Raw genomic sequence first — 16,637 nt, forward strand, 5'->3', positions numbered from 1 at the left:
ACACAGTGTCAAATCTCTTCACACTTTTATATTTGAGCGTTTTAACAGTGTGAACACAATGTGAGTCATCAATGTACAATGTGAGTCATCAATTTACAATGTGAAACAAAGCATTACTATGTGAATACTCTGTGAAAACCACACCACAGTGTGAAATCATTTTCACACTGTTGAATTCGAGCGTTTTGACATAATCGACTATGTGAACACACTGTGAACATACTGTAGGACACGTGTGTTCTTTCCAGTAGGGTTATCATGCCACAGTTTTGTGAAGTCGTTGCCGGCGCGATGTCACAATATTTGCTTTTATAAAACTCTTATTCCATATTCCAATCATTCCCTGTTAGCGATGGACTGTCACGAGCCCATGGAGTACAGAGAGTGCGCATGTCCAACCGAAGAGTTCCCGAGCTGCACGACCTACGACCCCGCAGACCCCATGTGCGGTACAGAGCCAGTCAGCGGGTGCTTCTGCCCCGAGGGAACCATGCCGGTCGGCGACACTACCTGCGTACCCTGTCGTAAGTACCCAAACCAGATATTATTATATCACCCTTTCCTTCAATGAACAAAACAGCACAGATCGAAATGCATTGTACCCTCTTAGGCGCACTGACCCGGGGTAAATTACCCTTTGGCAGACTGGAGTAGATTTTTCTGATGATATCTTTTCAAGAGTATTTTTGCGCCTGAAAATCCCAGCCTATAAAGCAAAAGCTTTTAACACTCACACTATCACAGACTGCTGTAACTCATGAGGGACATTGACGGAGGCAAAGTTAGTTTCAGGGGCCAACTGTAGGGATAGTACTTTCTTTGACAGAGTGGACTCTTCCATGCAAAGAATTAATAACTGAACGTTCTGATGGGAGCGCATGTTCGATGTCCTTCTCGTAATCACGGACCACAAAACGTTTTGCTGCAATCATGGTGTATGTACAATAGTACCAGCTTCATAAGCATGTGCTGTGAGTTGTTGAAATGCCGTTTTTCGGTTCAGGTTATTTCAATAATATGTACAGCAGTGTGTATGTTAACCATCTTAATCCGATAAATAACGCTACACTACAGGCATCGCTAGAGTCCTGTCTTAATTGTCATTGGTCCAAGATGTCATTTCTTGGTTAATAATCACGAGTACATTCTGGATACCCTCACTACCAACGTCCTTGTCTTGCTGTTAAGATGTTTCTAAAAATGTTTCTTTTTATACAAAATTTGGATGACAAGTATTACTTAGAAACTGACAAAATCGTCTGATTGTATCATAAAGAATCTTCCTTTTGCTCTTTTCTTTCCTTGAACATATGTTTGAAATCGGCCTGACTTTACGATACCATAAACAGCAACAACAACCCCAATTTACACGACACCAGAGTTTTTCACAACACCAGCAGAATCAACGACAGTAGTCACTCCGCCCAAAACCACTCATGAGCCTACTACCGTTGAAGTAACCACACAAACAACAACTACACATGAAACAACCACTCCCGAATTAACTACACCAGAGAAAACAACAATAAAACAAACAACAACACCTGCCACAACTAGTAAAGAGACCACAACTTTGCAGGAAACCACAGAAATGGAAGTGACAACAACGACTATTCCCACTACCACAAGTACCACCACAGTTACATATACAACATCTCCACAAACAACAACCACCGTTCCCACCACAACACCTGTTGAAACAACGACAGCAGGTGCGACTACTACAGTCACCACCACAGAAGAAAGCGTGACTACTCCTAACGTGGCCACCACACAAAGTGGTGTTGAAACAACACCATTGCCAACAACCACGTCTCAGACGAGCACGCTGGAACCCACAACCCAGGAGGTCACTAGTCATCCTACGACAAAATACGAAACTACCCAATCAGAAACGTCGCACCCAACGACGGTTCTTCCAACTACTGAATCAGTTGAGACGACCGCTGAGCAGACCACGGTTCAGACCACCCAGGTTGAGACAACCGCTGCCCCTTCGACGACTGTGGAGGAGACTACACGCCCTGTTACAACTCCTCTTCTTGAAACGACTACAACTCAGACAACATCCCCTACGACGACTGAAGCAACGACTACCACGCCGACAACGTCTCCAACAACAACTTTGAAGGAAACAACCACTGTTTCAACAACAAGCCCAACGACAACCCCTTTGACAACAACCACCCCTACAACCGTTGTGTCGACAACAAATCCCCAGACCACTACCCAAAGTACAGTCCCTTCGACCACTGTTTCCACGACATCCGTGTCAACCGAGGTTGGAACGACGACTCCTTCAAACCCGACGACTTATCTCGTGGAAGAAACAACAGCATCGGAAGTAACGACGGAATTGCCGACGACGTCAGCTGAAACCACTTCCAAAGAACAAACTACACACGAAGTCACAACTACGGAGGCCGAAGAAACTACCCAAAATGCAGCGACGACTGAGGCCTCGACGCGAAATCCCACCACCACATCGAGTCCTACCACAGTTGCCACCACGTCCGTGACCACCGAAGGAGAAGAAACGACCGCTTCGGAAACGACCGGACCGGAAACGACCGGACCCCATACGACCGAGCCTTACACAACGGAGGAAACGACTCAGGAAGAGACTACCCTGGCGGTCACGGAACCGACCACCACCGAGAGTATTCTCACCTCGACAGGTAACCCACTCGGCTCCCGATGTCGCCCACCCCTCCATTCAAATCACTCTCATTCGGGTTAAGGCCATTCAGAAACCATATTCTGTGATTCATCGTCCAATCTCATGAAAATACATTTGTTACCATGAAGAACGTTCATCTGGCATTGCATCATATTGAGGGCTGCAGCTTAAACTATACGAAAATGTCGTGCATATTTTACCTTTACAACAGAATGCAAAGTTCAACGAGAAAGTATGACGTAAAAACGAAAACCTTTAGTCATGCAATCACGTAAAACAAAAAAAGTTAGATGAATAAAATTCGCTGCTCTCCGATGGAAGCTAAAAATGAAAGTGTTAGATCACATAATAACGATAATCCCTCATGGCATAAATTGGCTTTATCACACCTGGACCAGAACTCAAGTCATAACATGTTATTAAACTTGGCACAATACACTGCCCACCAATTTTGAAGGAGTAACGACGCCTAGTCGGGCATCCGAGCCAGTGGCCGAGACGACGTCAGCGCACTGGCCGACCGGTGCCGACGAAGTCACTCCTTCCGACCAAACGACCGAGAGAACGACTAGCGTTGAAACAACGGAAGGCAGTCCGACCTGCTGCCCCGAAGAATGCACGCAAGAAGGTGAACAGAAATAGCGCCCCCATAACACCCATCCATCCTCACCTACTGCTATACCACGCACGAGCCGAATTACAGACGAGTTTATTCACATCCAGAACTGACATTTCACGCGATCTTCGAAATATTTTGATCACCCCATGAATAGCTCTTCTTTCCACCTCATACGTACAGTTACATCCCACGTGACGACGAATGCTTACCATTTTGTCATTCCCAGCTTGTCTAATGTGAGCGCTGACACTGTGGAATTTTTTCATTGAAGTTTCCTGTCCATCGCATAAAGATCGACGCCATATCTTTACATCCTTACATGTTCACTTCACAGCAAGCTGTAACTTTGCAGTTTCACTACCACATGGTGTTATAACATGCACATTGTTTTATATGAGACATATGTATTTTCATTGATCTGAGTGATTAGAATCGTTACAGTCAATCCAATATAATTCACACCGATAATTTAATCACACTATAAACTTAATCATTTGGCATCAGAATTTCCACCAGGATTTCCCTTACATACCCTGTGAATGCATTAAGTGTTTACTAATTGTTGGTGTGTTTGTTTGTTTGTATTTGTTCTCGAGTTACCAACATTCAGTCAAAGTAGACACTCATATACTTGTCGTTTTTAACACTGAAATGAAGCACAAAATCAGAGCCACTTTGTCATGCGTTAATCCTGTGAAATCGGCATTGATTTGAACGTTACAAGCTACTTATGCCGTCTTTTCATATACAAATGATACACAGGACAGAGTGGATCGGTGAGAATTTGATGCGCGAGTTTAACTTTGGAACTGTTTAAACCCACGAGCGCAACGAGTGTGTTTTAGACTGTTCCAAAGTTAAACGAGAGCATCCAATTCTCACTGATCCAAGAAATAGGACTGTGCATTATTCGTGTTAATGGGCCTGTTATTTCATAATTCAACCCTTTCCCCCACTATGCGTACGGTACACCTATACAATACTATACAAGGCTTGAGTCATGTAATCTTATTTTACCGGACGCACGCATGACTTATTATTATTAATGCATGATAACTGACCAATCAGATTGTGGAGATTCTAAAGCCAATTTTATAATGATTGGAAAATAAATATATATATACATATATATATATATGTACAATATCGACCTCTCAGTTAGTCATTTCCTCTGTACGTTTGTCTTTCTTCGTCCTTCGCTCATAAGCCATGCTTTTTGTTTCTGCTTCATTTATAGCAACACCGACCGTACCAGCTACCCCAGCAACAACTACAACGGGTAAGTCAAGGAAATTCTTTATAATTTAGACATTTAAAAAAAAATCTTTAAAAAGAACCAAACATAATAAACACTGCATTTGCTTTGTTTCGGATAGTGTCGTTTTTCGTGCCATTTTCACCCACAGCACAAGGAGGCAGTCATCACGACCATGTGCATACATATCATGCGGTTTCGCCATGATTGTGTTTGTGTTGTATATCTATATGTTTAGTTGTTTACAAAAACATACATTATCTGGTTGTCACTGCATTTTATACTTGGCAGTCGAGCTTTGATAGAATTTCACTGTTTTTTCATTACAGGTGCATAATATGTATATCCACATGATAACAGCAATATGCATGATTTATTTACCTCTGAACATCATAGATAATAGCATATGAATGTCTTCAACAGAGTGGGAGCGGGAGATAGCAAGAACAAGAAGAAGAAAAACAACTTACAAATTGAAGTTCTTGAAAACCCCCAATTGACTTCTTTTCCCCAAAACTTATTTGAAGAAAGAGATAAAGCAGCTTTATTCAACTAGCTCCTTCGCACGCGGTTTGTCGTATTGTTTCCAATTACCGATCGATGCCGAAATTTACACTGACAGTAGAAATCTTTATTGTAAAGTCGAATGACTAAAAATAAGAATCTTTGGTCGGACAGCGATATGAACGGAAGCAATGTGATAATGATTGATACAATTTCGAGTTTGCGAAACACGAACACGGAATAACATGACGAGCTAACCCATATTATCATAATGAGTTATAGCTAAGCTTTAAAACACTTAACTTTAAAGCAACTATTATGTGGGTCATACCTAGAAATACTGTCCGTAAATATGACCGTGAATGTGAATACAGATTTTCGCGCAAAGACGAAAAAACACACAAACCCTGCGATTTGCGCGCTCGTCGTCAAATTCATCGGCGACGTCGTTATCCATCCTCATTGATCATCGACCACGGTATACTCGTCATCATCGTTTCGTTCACATGTCACAAGTTTACATCGCAGGTCATATGACTCGGGATCATCTTTCACCTAGGTAATTGTGTGATCACTTTTGTGAACCCTACACTGTTTTACCTGCGTTTTCGTTTGTTGCCGTGAACTCAGAGTCGCCAACATTGTCTTGTGCTGTTCGTTATCCATTGATTGCAGAGTGTAATTCTCGTATGATGTTTCACCTTTACACGTGTAACAACTAACATTTTTGATGGTTTGCGTCTTGTTTGCATATGTGTGTCTAGAGGGATAATTGATATTCGAACGATAGCAAACATGTAATTTTGATTTGATTTGATTTGGTTTGATTTATTAGTTCCCACATTGTGTGCGTAAATGATGCCATATTTTAGTTTGACGCAGTTACGAAGTCAACTTAAGATATAGTGGAGAAAATAATGTTGCGATTTATCTTACCCACTGTTAGTCATGAGTTAGTATCATGAGTAGAAAGAACAGAAACAATACTGATCTATTCTTTGTATGAGCTATTGGCGTACTTGCTAATTATCGTATCACCGTTATCGTAACTCTGATATTTTTCAGCATTCTTATTAGAATTAGTAATAGTATCAGTTATCATTGTCATCGTTATACGTATTTCTTATTACACATGTCATTGTGTCATAATTGTCATTATTGACATTATTTTGTTACTATCATAATCGTGAAGTATTGAAAATATAGAGCAAACCTTCTACAGTGATATTCAATTTATGCAATACAAGGACAATGAATGTTTTAATGATTCTGCAATACTATATAGATTATCTCCTACCTTCTCACGTGTGCGAATTTTCGTGTTTTATTGGCATTTAGCTGATGAATGCGGGAGCGTAGAGGTGTGTGAATGGACCTCGTGGTGCGACGACGAAATGGGAGGCGGGAAGATCACGCCCGACATGGCAGGCGAATTCGAACTCATCGAAGATTGTCGGGCGGTGAACGGGGACGTGTGCGAGGAGCCGGTCGATGTCCAGTGTGAACTGGCCCACGAGCCACATTACGGTGCGGAGGCCTTGGGCCAGGATCTGACGTGCGACAGGAACATCGGATTGGTGTGCCCGCAAAACCAGCAACAACCTGTTTGCCTGGATTACAGGATCAGGTACGTTGACGGCAGAAAGGAGGTCTGAAATAGTCAGCACTCTTTGATCGTAGTGAGATGACATTCGGACAGCTGTAGATTTAGTTTTTTTTTTTTTTTTTTTTTTTGGGGGGGGGGATATACATACAAACTGAGAACACACAAGGACTCTAAAGATCATTGAAATCTTCAACCCATAGTAATACTCGATTCATGAATTTGTGCTCTAATGAAATCTATCACACATCCTGTACTTCCTCCGTTGATGTGGAAAATAATTATTGCAAGCATACGAACGCAGACGAGAATTGTATATTTCTTGATAATACTCTTCATCTATTACGCATAATGCAATGAAGATTTTTTTTTTTACAAACATGAAATTCAGTTATTGTCTTCGAGAAAAGGGCGTCTAGTATTAATGTTAATTAAAAAAAGTAGATAGTTTACTCACGGGCATACATCGTTCATGATATGATCGAGGAGCTGTACTGTGTACACCGCATGCAGCTAAAAACTGTACGAGATCGTAACTATCTTTTTCTTTTCGCATATTTTTGGAGAATTACCATCTTTTTACGGATAAACCTCTGAAATATATAGGATATTTGTGGAAGAACATTAGTTCCATTCATAACATCTTCTGTCGCAGATTCCTGTGCTGCCGTAGGGAAAGCAATCCCAACTGCAAGCCAAGCACGTCTGCAGCAACCACAACAACGAGTGAGCCATCAACGACAGCAATAACTCCAAGTGCACCCGTGACTACAACAACTCCTGCCGAAACTACAACACGCCCTCAAACCACCGCGAAGCAAACAACCAACGTTCAAACTACTCCTCCGTCAACCACCAGATCAGGTATATACGAGCCACAATTGTTGTTCAAGCTTTGTATGTGATTTGATTCGCAAGGCGCTTTTGAAGATAGTCTTCATGTTGGTTTTGCTTTAGGAACTGCTTCATGTAGAACTGACAAGATTACATGGGTCTGTTTCACTAAAATGAGGACTGTCTATACATAATAAATGAGCCATGTGGGTGAACACAAGCTAGCTACCTCTACAGGGTGTCTCAAATAAAACTATACACTTTTGTAATGACTGCCGAATAAAAAATATATGATTCTTGGGGGAAAGGTTTATATGTATGAATAGCTTATGGACTCAACTTTCATATGACACCAAAAAGTCTACAAATAATTCATGCTTGAATGAGCACTGCTCACTTTTGTAAAGGGTATGAAAATTAGGCTGCGCAAGAATTAGCCTTTTAAATTTGCGACAGGTGAGTCCGTTCGAGCTTACAAAACTGAAGTTGATATGACAAACTTATGATCAATTGCGACCACTCTGGGTTTGCTGAGTGAATTTTATGGTTTATGAAACCAAACTTTTATGCATGAGTAAACCGCAGTTGCATTTATTTTATTGTAGCATTGCAAATTTCTCTGGTAGACTCAGTGGTGTATTCATGTAAGTCAGCAAAATTTTCAACAAAACGTATTTGAATAATGAATTTACATAATCCCCATCTGGTTATTAAGTAAATCAATGAGCTATTCTACTAATCTGAAAGTAACTGAAATGTGGGGCGAAGGTTTTCAGTTAAGTCACAGATGTAAAAAAAAAAATAAGAGTGTGTAACATGGAAACTGCAACATGTACCATCACCTCATCCTTACTCACATGAACACACCACTGAGTCTACCAGGGAAATTTGCAATGCTACAATAAAATAAATGCAACTGCGGTTTACTCATGCACAAAAGTTTGGTTTAATAAACCATAAAAATCACTCAGCAAACCCAAAGTGATCGCAGTTGATCACAAATTTATCATATCAACTTCAGTTTTGTAAGCTCGAACGGACTCACCTGGCGCAAATTTGAAAGGCTAATTCCTGCGCAGCCTTATTTTCGTACCCTTTACAAAAGTGAGCAGCGCTCATTCAAGCATGAATTATTTGTAGACTTTTTGGTGTCATATGAAAGTTGATTCCATAAGCTATCCATACATATCAACTTTTCCCCCCAGAATTATATATTTCTTATTCGGCAGCCATTTCAAAAGTGTATAGTTTTATTTGAGACACCCTGTAGAGCTTTCACATTTGATTTTTTTACTTCCTTCAAAACAGTTCACGAAAGATAATACTTCCTCCTGATTTAAACGCAACTTTTTCGAAACAAAGCACGATAATTTAGGCCAACCGGGATATTGCTTGTGGGGCAAGGTACTACAGACTGTATTCATAATCGCATAATTTTGCTGCAGGATATTCAATTCAATTCATTTCAATTCAATTCAATTCAATTCACTTCAATTCAATTCAATTCAATTCAATTCAATTCAATTCAATTCAATTCAGTTCAATTCAATTCAAATATATCTATTGGGAATTTTCTGCATTGAATATATATTACAAATGAAATGGAGTCATTTCTTTTTATTTTCAAGACAATAAAACATACAGTCAGTGTGTACATCCGAACATAAATGAGACATACGGGTACAGATTGAAGAAAAGAATAAGAGAACACGTCAATTGGGAACCACTCGGGATATAGTGAATCAAATGATCTGACTGAATTATGGCGCATGTACTAGGAGTGTGAATGCAGAAGACTGTCATCAAATGAACATATAGCTTGCAGATACGACAGCCTTAAAAGAGAGTAAAAAGGAAAGCGGGAAAACATACATCATGTATACTTATCGAAAACAAAAGAAAACAAAAAACAGAGTCATTCTGGCATCACATTGCGACACAAAAATTGTATAGACACCATTATGTACAGAGAATGAGGTGTGTGAGGTGAGTGCTGGTGCAAGTGAATGAGCCCAGCAGGCGCGCGGTACTAAATTATTTTTGTATATGATTATGTTACACTGTGAACCACTGGACAAACTTAGTCAACATTCTCATTCTTACTTTGCCGTGACATAGGTGTGAAGCCGATCACCTTCACCGAACCGTCTTACCCCGTGACCAGCTGCTCGCCGATACCCAGCAACAATCCCACTCAGATTTCCTTCGACAACTGCACCACGTCAGAGCCAGTCTATTTCTCCGAGTGCCAGGGCCGCTGCTCCTCTTCCTACACATTTAAAAAAGTAGGTACAGTGTATTCACCTGCCGCAACGTCATCACCCACACGTGCTCGAGGCTGCCTTCTGTTTTTGCATGATGTCATAACATTTACAGCCGACACATTCTAATACAAAACTGATATTTGACCCTTCTATTGAAAACCCCGAGAAAGTTGGCAAGCTTCGTCGTTTTCGAGGATGACGGTTGTACGTGGTGTTATACATGTATTTTAGAAAGCTACAACAAAGGCGGTTTGCAAATCATCCCTCTACTTTTTAATCTATAAAGGACGTAGGGAGTTTAAATATTGAACTTTCGAATTTGGCAATGTTTTCCTTTTTGTTCTGTTGCCAACATTACCTCATTTTACATAATTTTTGTGCCTGGTCCGGAGTTTGCAACTTTATGTAATTAAGGTATAAAGGGTCGTAGATTCCTAAAAAGTCTGTTTCCATGCACTTTATATATATCTCTTGATGCCTTTTCATTGCAAGCTGCCAACGTCCGTGACATTCAATTTATCACGAAAAAAAAATTATTCAAAATGCAGCGTAACTAAAGAAGAGATCAACATCCCAATGGACTGGTACAAAAGAAAACGCTTTCTTCCTCTGTATATCTATTCGCCGGTAACTCAAACGAGCGATGCTTTCTTTTTTCCGCTTACAGATTATCGATGGTCGAGTTGAGATGGATGAGTATTGCTCCTGCTGTCAACCGGAGACGGTGATCGAAGACGTGATCGAGCTCGACTGCCCGGACAATTCCAGGATATCCGTCACCATTCCTATGATCATAAGCTGTACATGCAACGAAGTGGAGTGTTGAAGAATATAAATTATAAATAATCATTTATATTTTATTTTATATTGATGATCAGTTTACAAAGTTTCGATGTAACTGGAAAGCATGTGGAAAGACACTTTGAAGAAAAGGTTAAGAAAAAAGTACGATTAGCGTAAGTGCATTTCAAAAGACCACAGAATAGTGAAAGTTGACAAAACGAAATTTCGTCACTTTTATACGTATTTGTGCTTTTAATAGAGAAGATCATGTAGAACTTCAGCAATCAAGCGAAGAACAATCTGTTACTTCATATTGATGTCAGTAGGTAAACGCACATATAACTGAAAAATGTTGAAATTGCACACTAGCATTATTTTGTGTACAGTATTCTAGTCGTAAGTTCTTACTGTCTTGGAGTGGCTTATATAATTTACTATGTATTAGTATGTTTAACAGGAGAACCTTTAAATGTTATATCTTTTGCACCTCCAAAGTATTGTCACAGTGAGAAAATTCTGATCGTGTTTGCTTTCGAAAATCACATTGATAAATAAATGAATTGAATTAAATTGAATTAATACCAATCTTTTACTACAATCCATTGAAAGTAAGTTAAACTTCTTTTTTTTTTCAACGATGCTAAATAAAGGGACAATGATACATTTTGGATCAACACTTCTTTGTCCTTTACAAGACATTCCCATAATTTCAGTAAGTTAAGAAGAGGATAAAGCAGGTAGCACTTTTAAAATCTCGAAGATATTTGTGAAGGCTGAGAATCTCATTTCACGTCTTTCAATTTCAAGATTATATTATCTCTTTTATTTGGGGAATCTTCTGTGTTTCTCTTTTCTCTTTGCATACTTTCATGGAGCGAAAGTTGTTGTTTTTTCCGTCCACGAAACTGTTTATTTTTGGCGAGTGCTTAATCGATTATCACTAAAATATGTACAGTGTAATGATCAGCAATGTTTCAGTATCAGTTACACTACGTACTTTTTGACTCAATGATTAAATGCGATGCAGAATACGTTTAGCTTTATCATTAATGGATGAATGAACACAAAAGTGTTCCCTTATAATTGTGGGAGAGGAGAATGTAATGAATTTCACTTTCTTCTAAACGCTGTATGAGGGCAGACGATACAAATTGTGTGTGTTCTTTATCTCTATTCTTATACATCAAATCAGGCATTGATTTGAAAATGAATAAAAAAAAAAAGACGCTGTTAAATTTTCAGCAGAAACGTGCATTCCTTCGTTTTTGTGAACATACATCACAGCACTCATGCCAACTGAAGACAGAGAAAGAGAGAGAGAGAGAGGGAGAGGGAGAGATACCTGCCTGAACGGAATATGTATATGTTGATGAAATAAACATATCCTTTTGTGCATTGCAATGCTTTCATGATACTATAAAAATGGATTTTTGCCTAGCCGGAAGACCAAGTACTAGGCAGGGTTCGACATATTAGCGGTCGTCGTCCGGTGGCCCGGTGGCCTTGTGGCCCGATCGTGCACTTTAGATTCCAACTTTTTGTTATGTTTCCATTCATTTCGGGCTACTACATTTCTTTTTCGGGCCACCAAGATTTCAGATTTGAAGATCTCAGTCATTGTCAGTGGCCCGAACGGACCAACATAGAGAAAAAATCTTAGTGTTGATCGCTAAAGTAATACCAGCACTATCGAAATAAATGTCGACAAAAGTGTGCATAATTCTATCGCATACAACGTTATTGATTTATGCACGAAAATTGAAACAAAGTTACAGAAATTGATTAACCACTGTTGCCCGAGCACTCCAACCACGTAAGTCAGATTTCATGTCTGATAGTCCGTGGGGTGTTACTCACTGAGAAAGAGCAATTATTCCGCGTCCGCAGGCCGTAAACATCATCGCAACAATCATTATAATGGCGTAATTTATTGTTGGAAATTTAAGGGGTTGGTTGTCCGAAAGCAACATCGATGGGACCCACAATCTATACAAGCTTCGCTTTTCAATGGGTCCCCTATCTCCATCCTCAGATCAATTCATCACTATAGTACCTATTTCTGCAATCCATGTCTAAAGTATAATGTACCCCTTTTTTATTGATTACTTATGCTGATATTTCTTAACCTTCATGTACATTGTGCTTATGTGTTATTGATTGATGTTGAGATGGAGGAAAATAAAAATGAGCTTGAAATTGAACTTGACCTAACACGTGACTAAGTCGAACGCAAGTGTATGCTCAGCATGCACATCTTAATGGACATAGTATGTGTCATTATGATGAATAATTCATAAAGTAAGTTGACAAAAGATGCCGGATGTTTCAAGATTCAAATATAAAGCAGAAGGCGCACAACCGTATATGTGACGGTGAATTCATTTGACATTCTAATGTACTAAAGAGGGAGAAATTGACATTATGCTTCAGAAATTTTTATATTTCGGAATGAGTTATATTTTTGAAAGCCTTAATTTGAGTCCCATTTTTACCACAATCGTCTGTCGTTTACTACAACTCCTCTTTACACTCCATTATTTTGGGGAGCTCATGTTTCATGCCTCACGTGCCCTGGTTTTGACCCATCATCTTCCTCTTCCCTCTCCCTTTTGTCTGTCCACTGTGAAGGTAGTCTCTTCCTGTCATTCATTCCACGCTTACTTACCTTTCCTCTTTCACTCTGTACAAGAGAGCTGCCACGTGTTTGTTAGTATGTCTGTATATTATGTGTACTTCGTCTCTGTCTTACTTTACTTTCTTTGCCTCGTTTTACTAGTTTTGCAGCTACAGTTTTTCTTTTTTTTATGAGGGTACGGCAGACTACAAGCTCGGATTTTTAGCAGTCCCCTCCATTTCCAACCACTTCGTTTCTGTACTTGTCTTGAAATCACAGAATTGTATTATAAAAAACACAAAATAATGCGTCGTAACATGTCGTAATCGTCATCGTGATAATCTCGAGTTACAGTGAATGCGCATGTTTACATTTCCGTAGCCGTCTGTCCTCGATCGCCGATGTCGGGAAAGACATGGCAGAAGAACGTAACAAGGTCAATAATAAGAAATATTCATGAAATAGATGCCAATTTGGTGCTTTCAAACCTGTTAAAGTTATGCCAAATATGTATTGGGTTCACCCAACGAAGAGTGGTTTTCGTTGTTTCTTGTTTTTTTCGGAATTTTACCTCCTTTATCGAAGGCAGCATTAATGATTCTGCTCGAAGAAAAAAAGTTTTGTTTTGTTTTTCTTCAGTTTGTCAGAATGTCTAAACAAGTAATAAAACAAATTTGAAAATAATAGATCTAATATGAGCCATTACCAAGGATGTACCAATAGTTTTGTCCTGTTGAAATTGAAATCATTACAATCAAAAGCATAATCAACGGTTTGTTGGTTGACTTGGCGGTTTTTTTTTTTAAATCTTCAAGTTAATAATGATTCTGAAATAGTATGTCTGGAAGTACTGTTTTAGTATTTTTTATGTAGTACTAAACAATTTTTCTTTTGTCACCACTTGATTCAAATATATATCCTCCAAACAAAACACGTGTTTTCCTCACTGCCATTGCGTAACAACACACACACACAAATTGACTTCCCTGTTTACAGAGTGCGTGGAAAAATGGTACTACGCGTGCATCTGGTCAATATGGTATAATGATGAAGCTGGAGGCCAACTAGCAAGTGACGCTGATGAAGAGACGGAATCTTTGGCAGATATTCAGCACATCCCAGGCTTTCCGGCTTTTTGCGTCTTTCCGAAAGACGTTGAATGCCGGACTGTTGATACACACTTGTTCGCAAACGAAACTGACGACGCTGCGACATGTGACGTCAATCGGGGTCTGTTCTGCAAGAATTCTCCGAACACGCCACGATGTCGGGACTATGAAGTCAGATTCTTGTGCTGCGGCCAGATACATACAGTCACCTGTGGAACCCAAGAACCTCCCGAGACTACACCGGCACCACCACCACCACCACCACCCACTCCCGCGCCCCAAAGTACGACTGAGCCACCATTTTCGACATTTGTGCCCCCACCTACCACGGCTGAGCCACCTACCACGTCCGGACCACCGGGGGATACCACAACGAGTGTCACATTACCACCATCGAGTACCGGAAAGGGTGAACCGCCTGGAACACGCCCTCCACGGCCGACGCCACCTTCTACAACTGCCAATCCACCTGGGACAACAGGTGAGAGAGTTTTTGGTGTTTTTTTTTTTCCAGGGTGTTACTGCGGAAGACCATAATAAATTATGATTTCTGGTTTTTCTGATTTCTGGCATCTAGTGATGTTAATTCTCCGCTTTTATAGACCGTACAGCGCGTTTTCACAATGTCGTTTGGTGTTGCACATTTTCATTATGGTAGTTGCTTGCCTTCAGGGATTTATTCGATGCGTTCGTCAGGACGTTGGGAAAACATACGAAACAAAACATATGTTGGGTTTTCCAGGTGAATGGGATCCCAAATATCTCACGCAGCTCTCTCTTAGTCCACAACGCTTGTATTTGTATGTGTGTGTGTGTGTGTGTGTGTGTGTGTGTGTGTGTGTGTATGTGGGCCCAACAAGTAAAATTAATTTGTAACACGACGGAAGGGAGTGTCATTGTCCTTTAGTTTGATAGTTTACTTAATTTTTAAAGCAACTTGAAGTCATACACATTTATATGCATTTTAAAAGTCATCGGTTGTAGATGAAGAATAAGTTACTGTTAAGGGACCTTATCAAGAAGTTTAGTGTACATCCCCCATATCGTAGTTCCCAGTCAGCCTTCACATTTAGTCGTACTAGGATTAAAACAATGTTGATGGGGAAAACTATCCAAAGAACTGTCATACAGGCAAATTTAAGTTAAAGAGATGGTATAGTATCAGCTGAGGTGAGGATTTAGGTTTAAATTTTTTGAGAGTTACTTAGAAACCACTTTATGAAATGTTAAAAAGCATACAATTCTTAGAGGAATTCAAAGTTTATTTTGATGAAAATTGGCTTTGAAATGGATGAGATATCCATAAACAAAGTAAGATAAAGCGATCCATTAAAAAAACAAACAAACTTTGAATTCCTCTTAGAATTATATGCTCTTTCATATTTCATTAGTTGTTTCTCATTATCTAAAATAAATACTCATCAAAAAACGTTGGAAACCTAAAGCCCCATCTTAACAGAAGCTGCACCACCCCTTTAACTTATTTGTTCTCTTACAAGTACTTCGCAGGGCATCTCATTTGCATTTTGTCTCATGCGCTTTGCATGCGTTGCATCCCTCTACTAAAGAAAGTACAAGGTTACCACTCCTTGTCATCATCATTAGTTTTATCTTGATTACTGCTTAGGAGTCATTGTTCTTATCATCATGACATGATTTAAAGGGTTTCGTCGATACACATATTTCGGACATAAACAAGTCGCATGACGAGAGTTCAAGGTGCAATTCCTGTGTGTGTCAGTTTACTCTCGTAAGATAGAATTGCGACACCCTTTTTATTTTTTAAGAGATAGTCTGCAAGCTTCGTAGAATCAATTTCAAGATACATTTTGAAAACCTCAGTATTATACTTAACGCGGTTATTCTGGTGATATCTAAGTATATTTAAGGGATTTATCAAGTACATACTCTGTATATATTCATGATTATGTGTTTCATGCACATAATCCTTTCCAATAAGTGCTTAACCCATTTTTCATCAAAGTGGCCTCTCTGAGATAAATGTATTTATTTTTAGTAGTCCCGTACATTTCAATCTTTGAAGAATTGAAAATATTGTGTGAAAATGGAGAGAGCAGACAATGAAAAATGGGTTTTATTCCACAAAGTGTTTCACCTGTATCTATTTTGTTCCAAATGGTTCGAATTCCAGCAGGATCCAATCAAAAACTCGTGAGCATGCTTGGCCGCTCTTTATGCTGTGCTAGAACATGCCAGGTTCTGGACTTTGCATTGTTGCATATCGGTATATCGAGGGTGTTGCTTGACTATAAATAAAGAGAAAATGCAAAAAAAAACAACAAACAAACAAATCACACTTATTACAGAAAGTCCACTCACAAGATTAATTCTTTTGACGAAACAATGTGTGT

At 39.5% G+C, this 16,637-nt stretch overlaps 2 protein-coding genes across 7 annotated transcripts in view; both read left to right on the forward strand.

Annotated features, from left to right (window-relative positions):
* Nucleotides 1-16,637, forward strand: part of LOC139726520 (uncharacterized) — a 99,015-nt gene that overhangs the window by 33,784 nt on the left and 48,594 nt on the right. For all 6 annotated transcript variants that reach the window (XM_071637478.1, XM_071637481.1, XM_071637476.1 and 3 more), the window contains exons 25-27: nt 351-524; nt 4,537-4,578; nt 14,153-14,746. In XM_071637478.1, coding sequence (XP_071493579.1) covers nt 351-524; nt 4,537-4,578; nt 14,153-14,746 — 810 coding nt within the window. The remainder of the gene's footprint in view (nt 1-350; nt 525-4,536; nt 4,579-14,152; nt 14,747-16,637) is intronic.
* Nucleotides 6,169-10,707, forward strand: LOC139726522 (uncharacterized). Its single transcript, XM_071637482.1, has 4 exons — nt 6,169-6,685; nt 7,317-7,525; nt 9,614-9,780; nt 10,427-10,707. The coding sequence occupies exons 1-4, from the start codon at nt 6,294-6,296 to the stop codon at nt 10,583-10,585; spliced, it is 927 nt and encodes a 308-aa protein (XP_071493583.1). The 5' UTR covers nt 6,169-6,293; the 3' UTR covers nt 10,586-10,707.

Source organism: Diadema antillarum, unplaced genomic scaffold (assembly GCF_040938485.1).
Source record: "Diadema antillarum isolate AM-2024a unplaced genomic scaffold, OU_Dant_1.0 seq00000086_RagTag, whole genome shotgun sequence".
NCBI lineage: Eukaryota > Metazoa > Echinodermata > Echinoidea > Diadematoida > Diadematidae > Diadema > Diadema antillarum.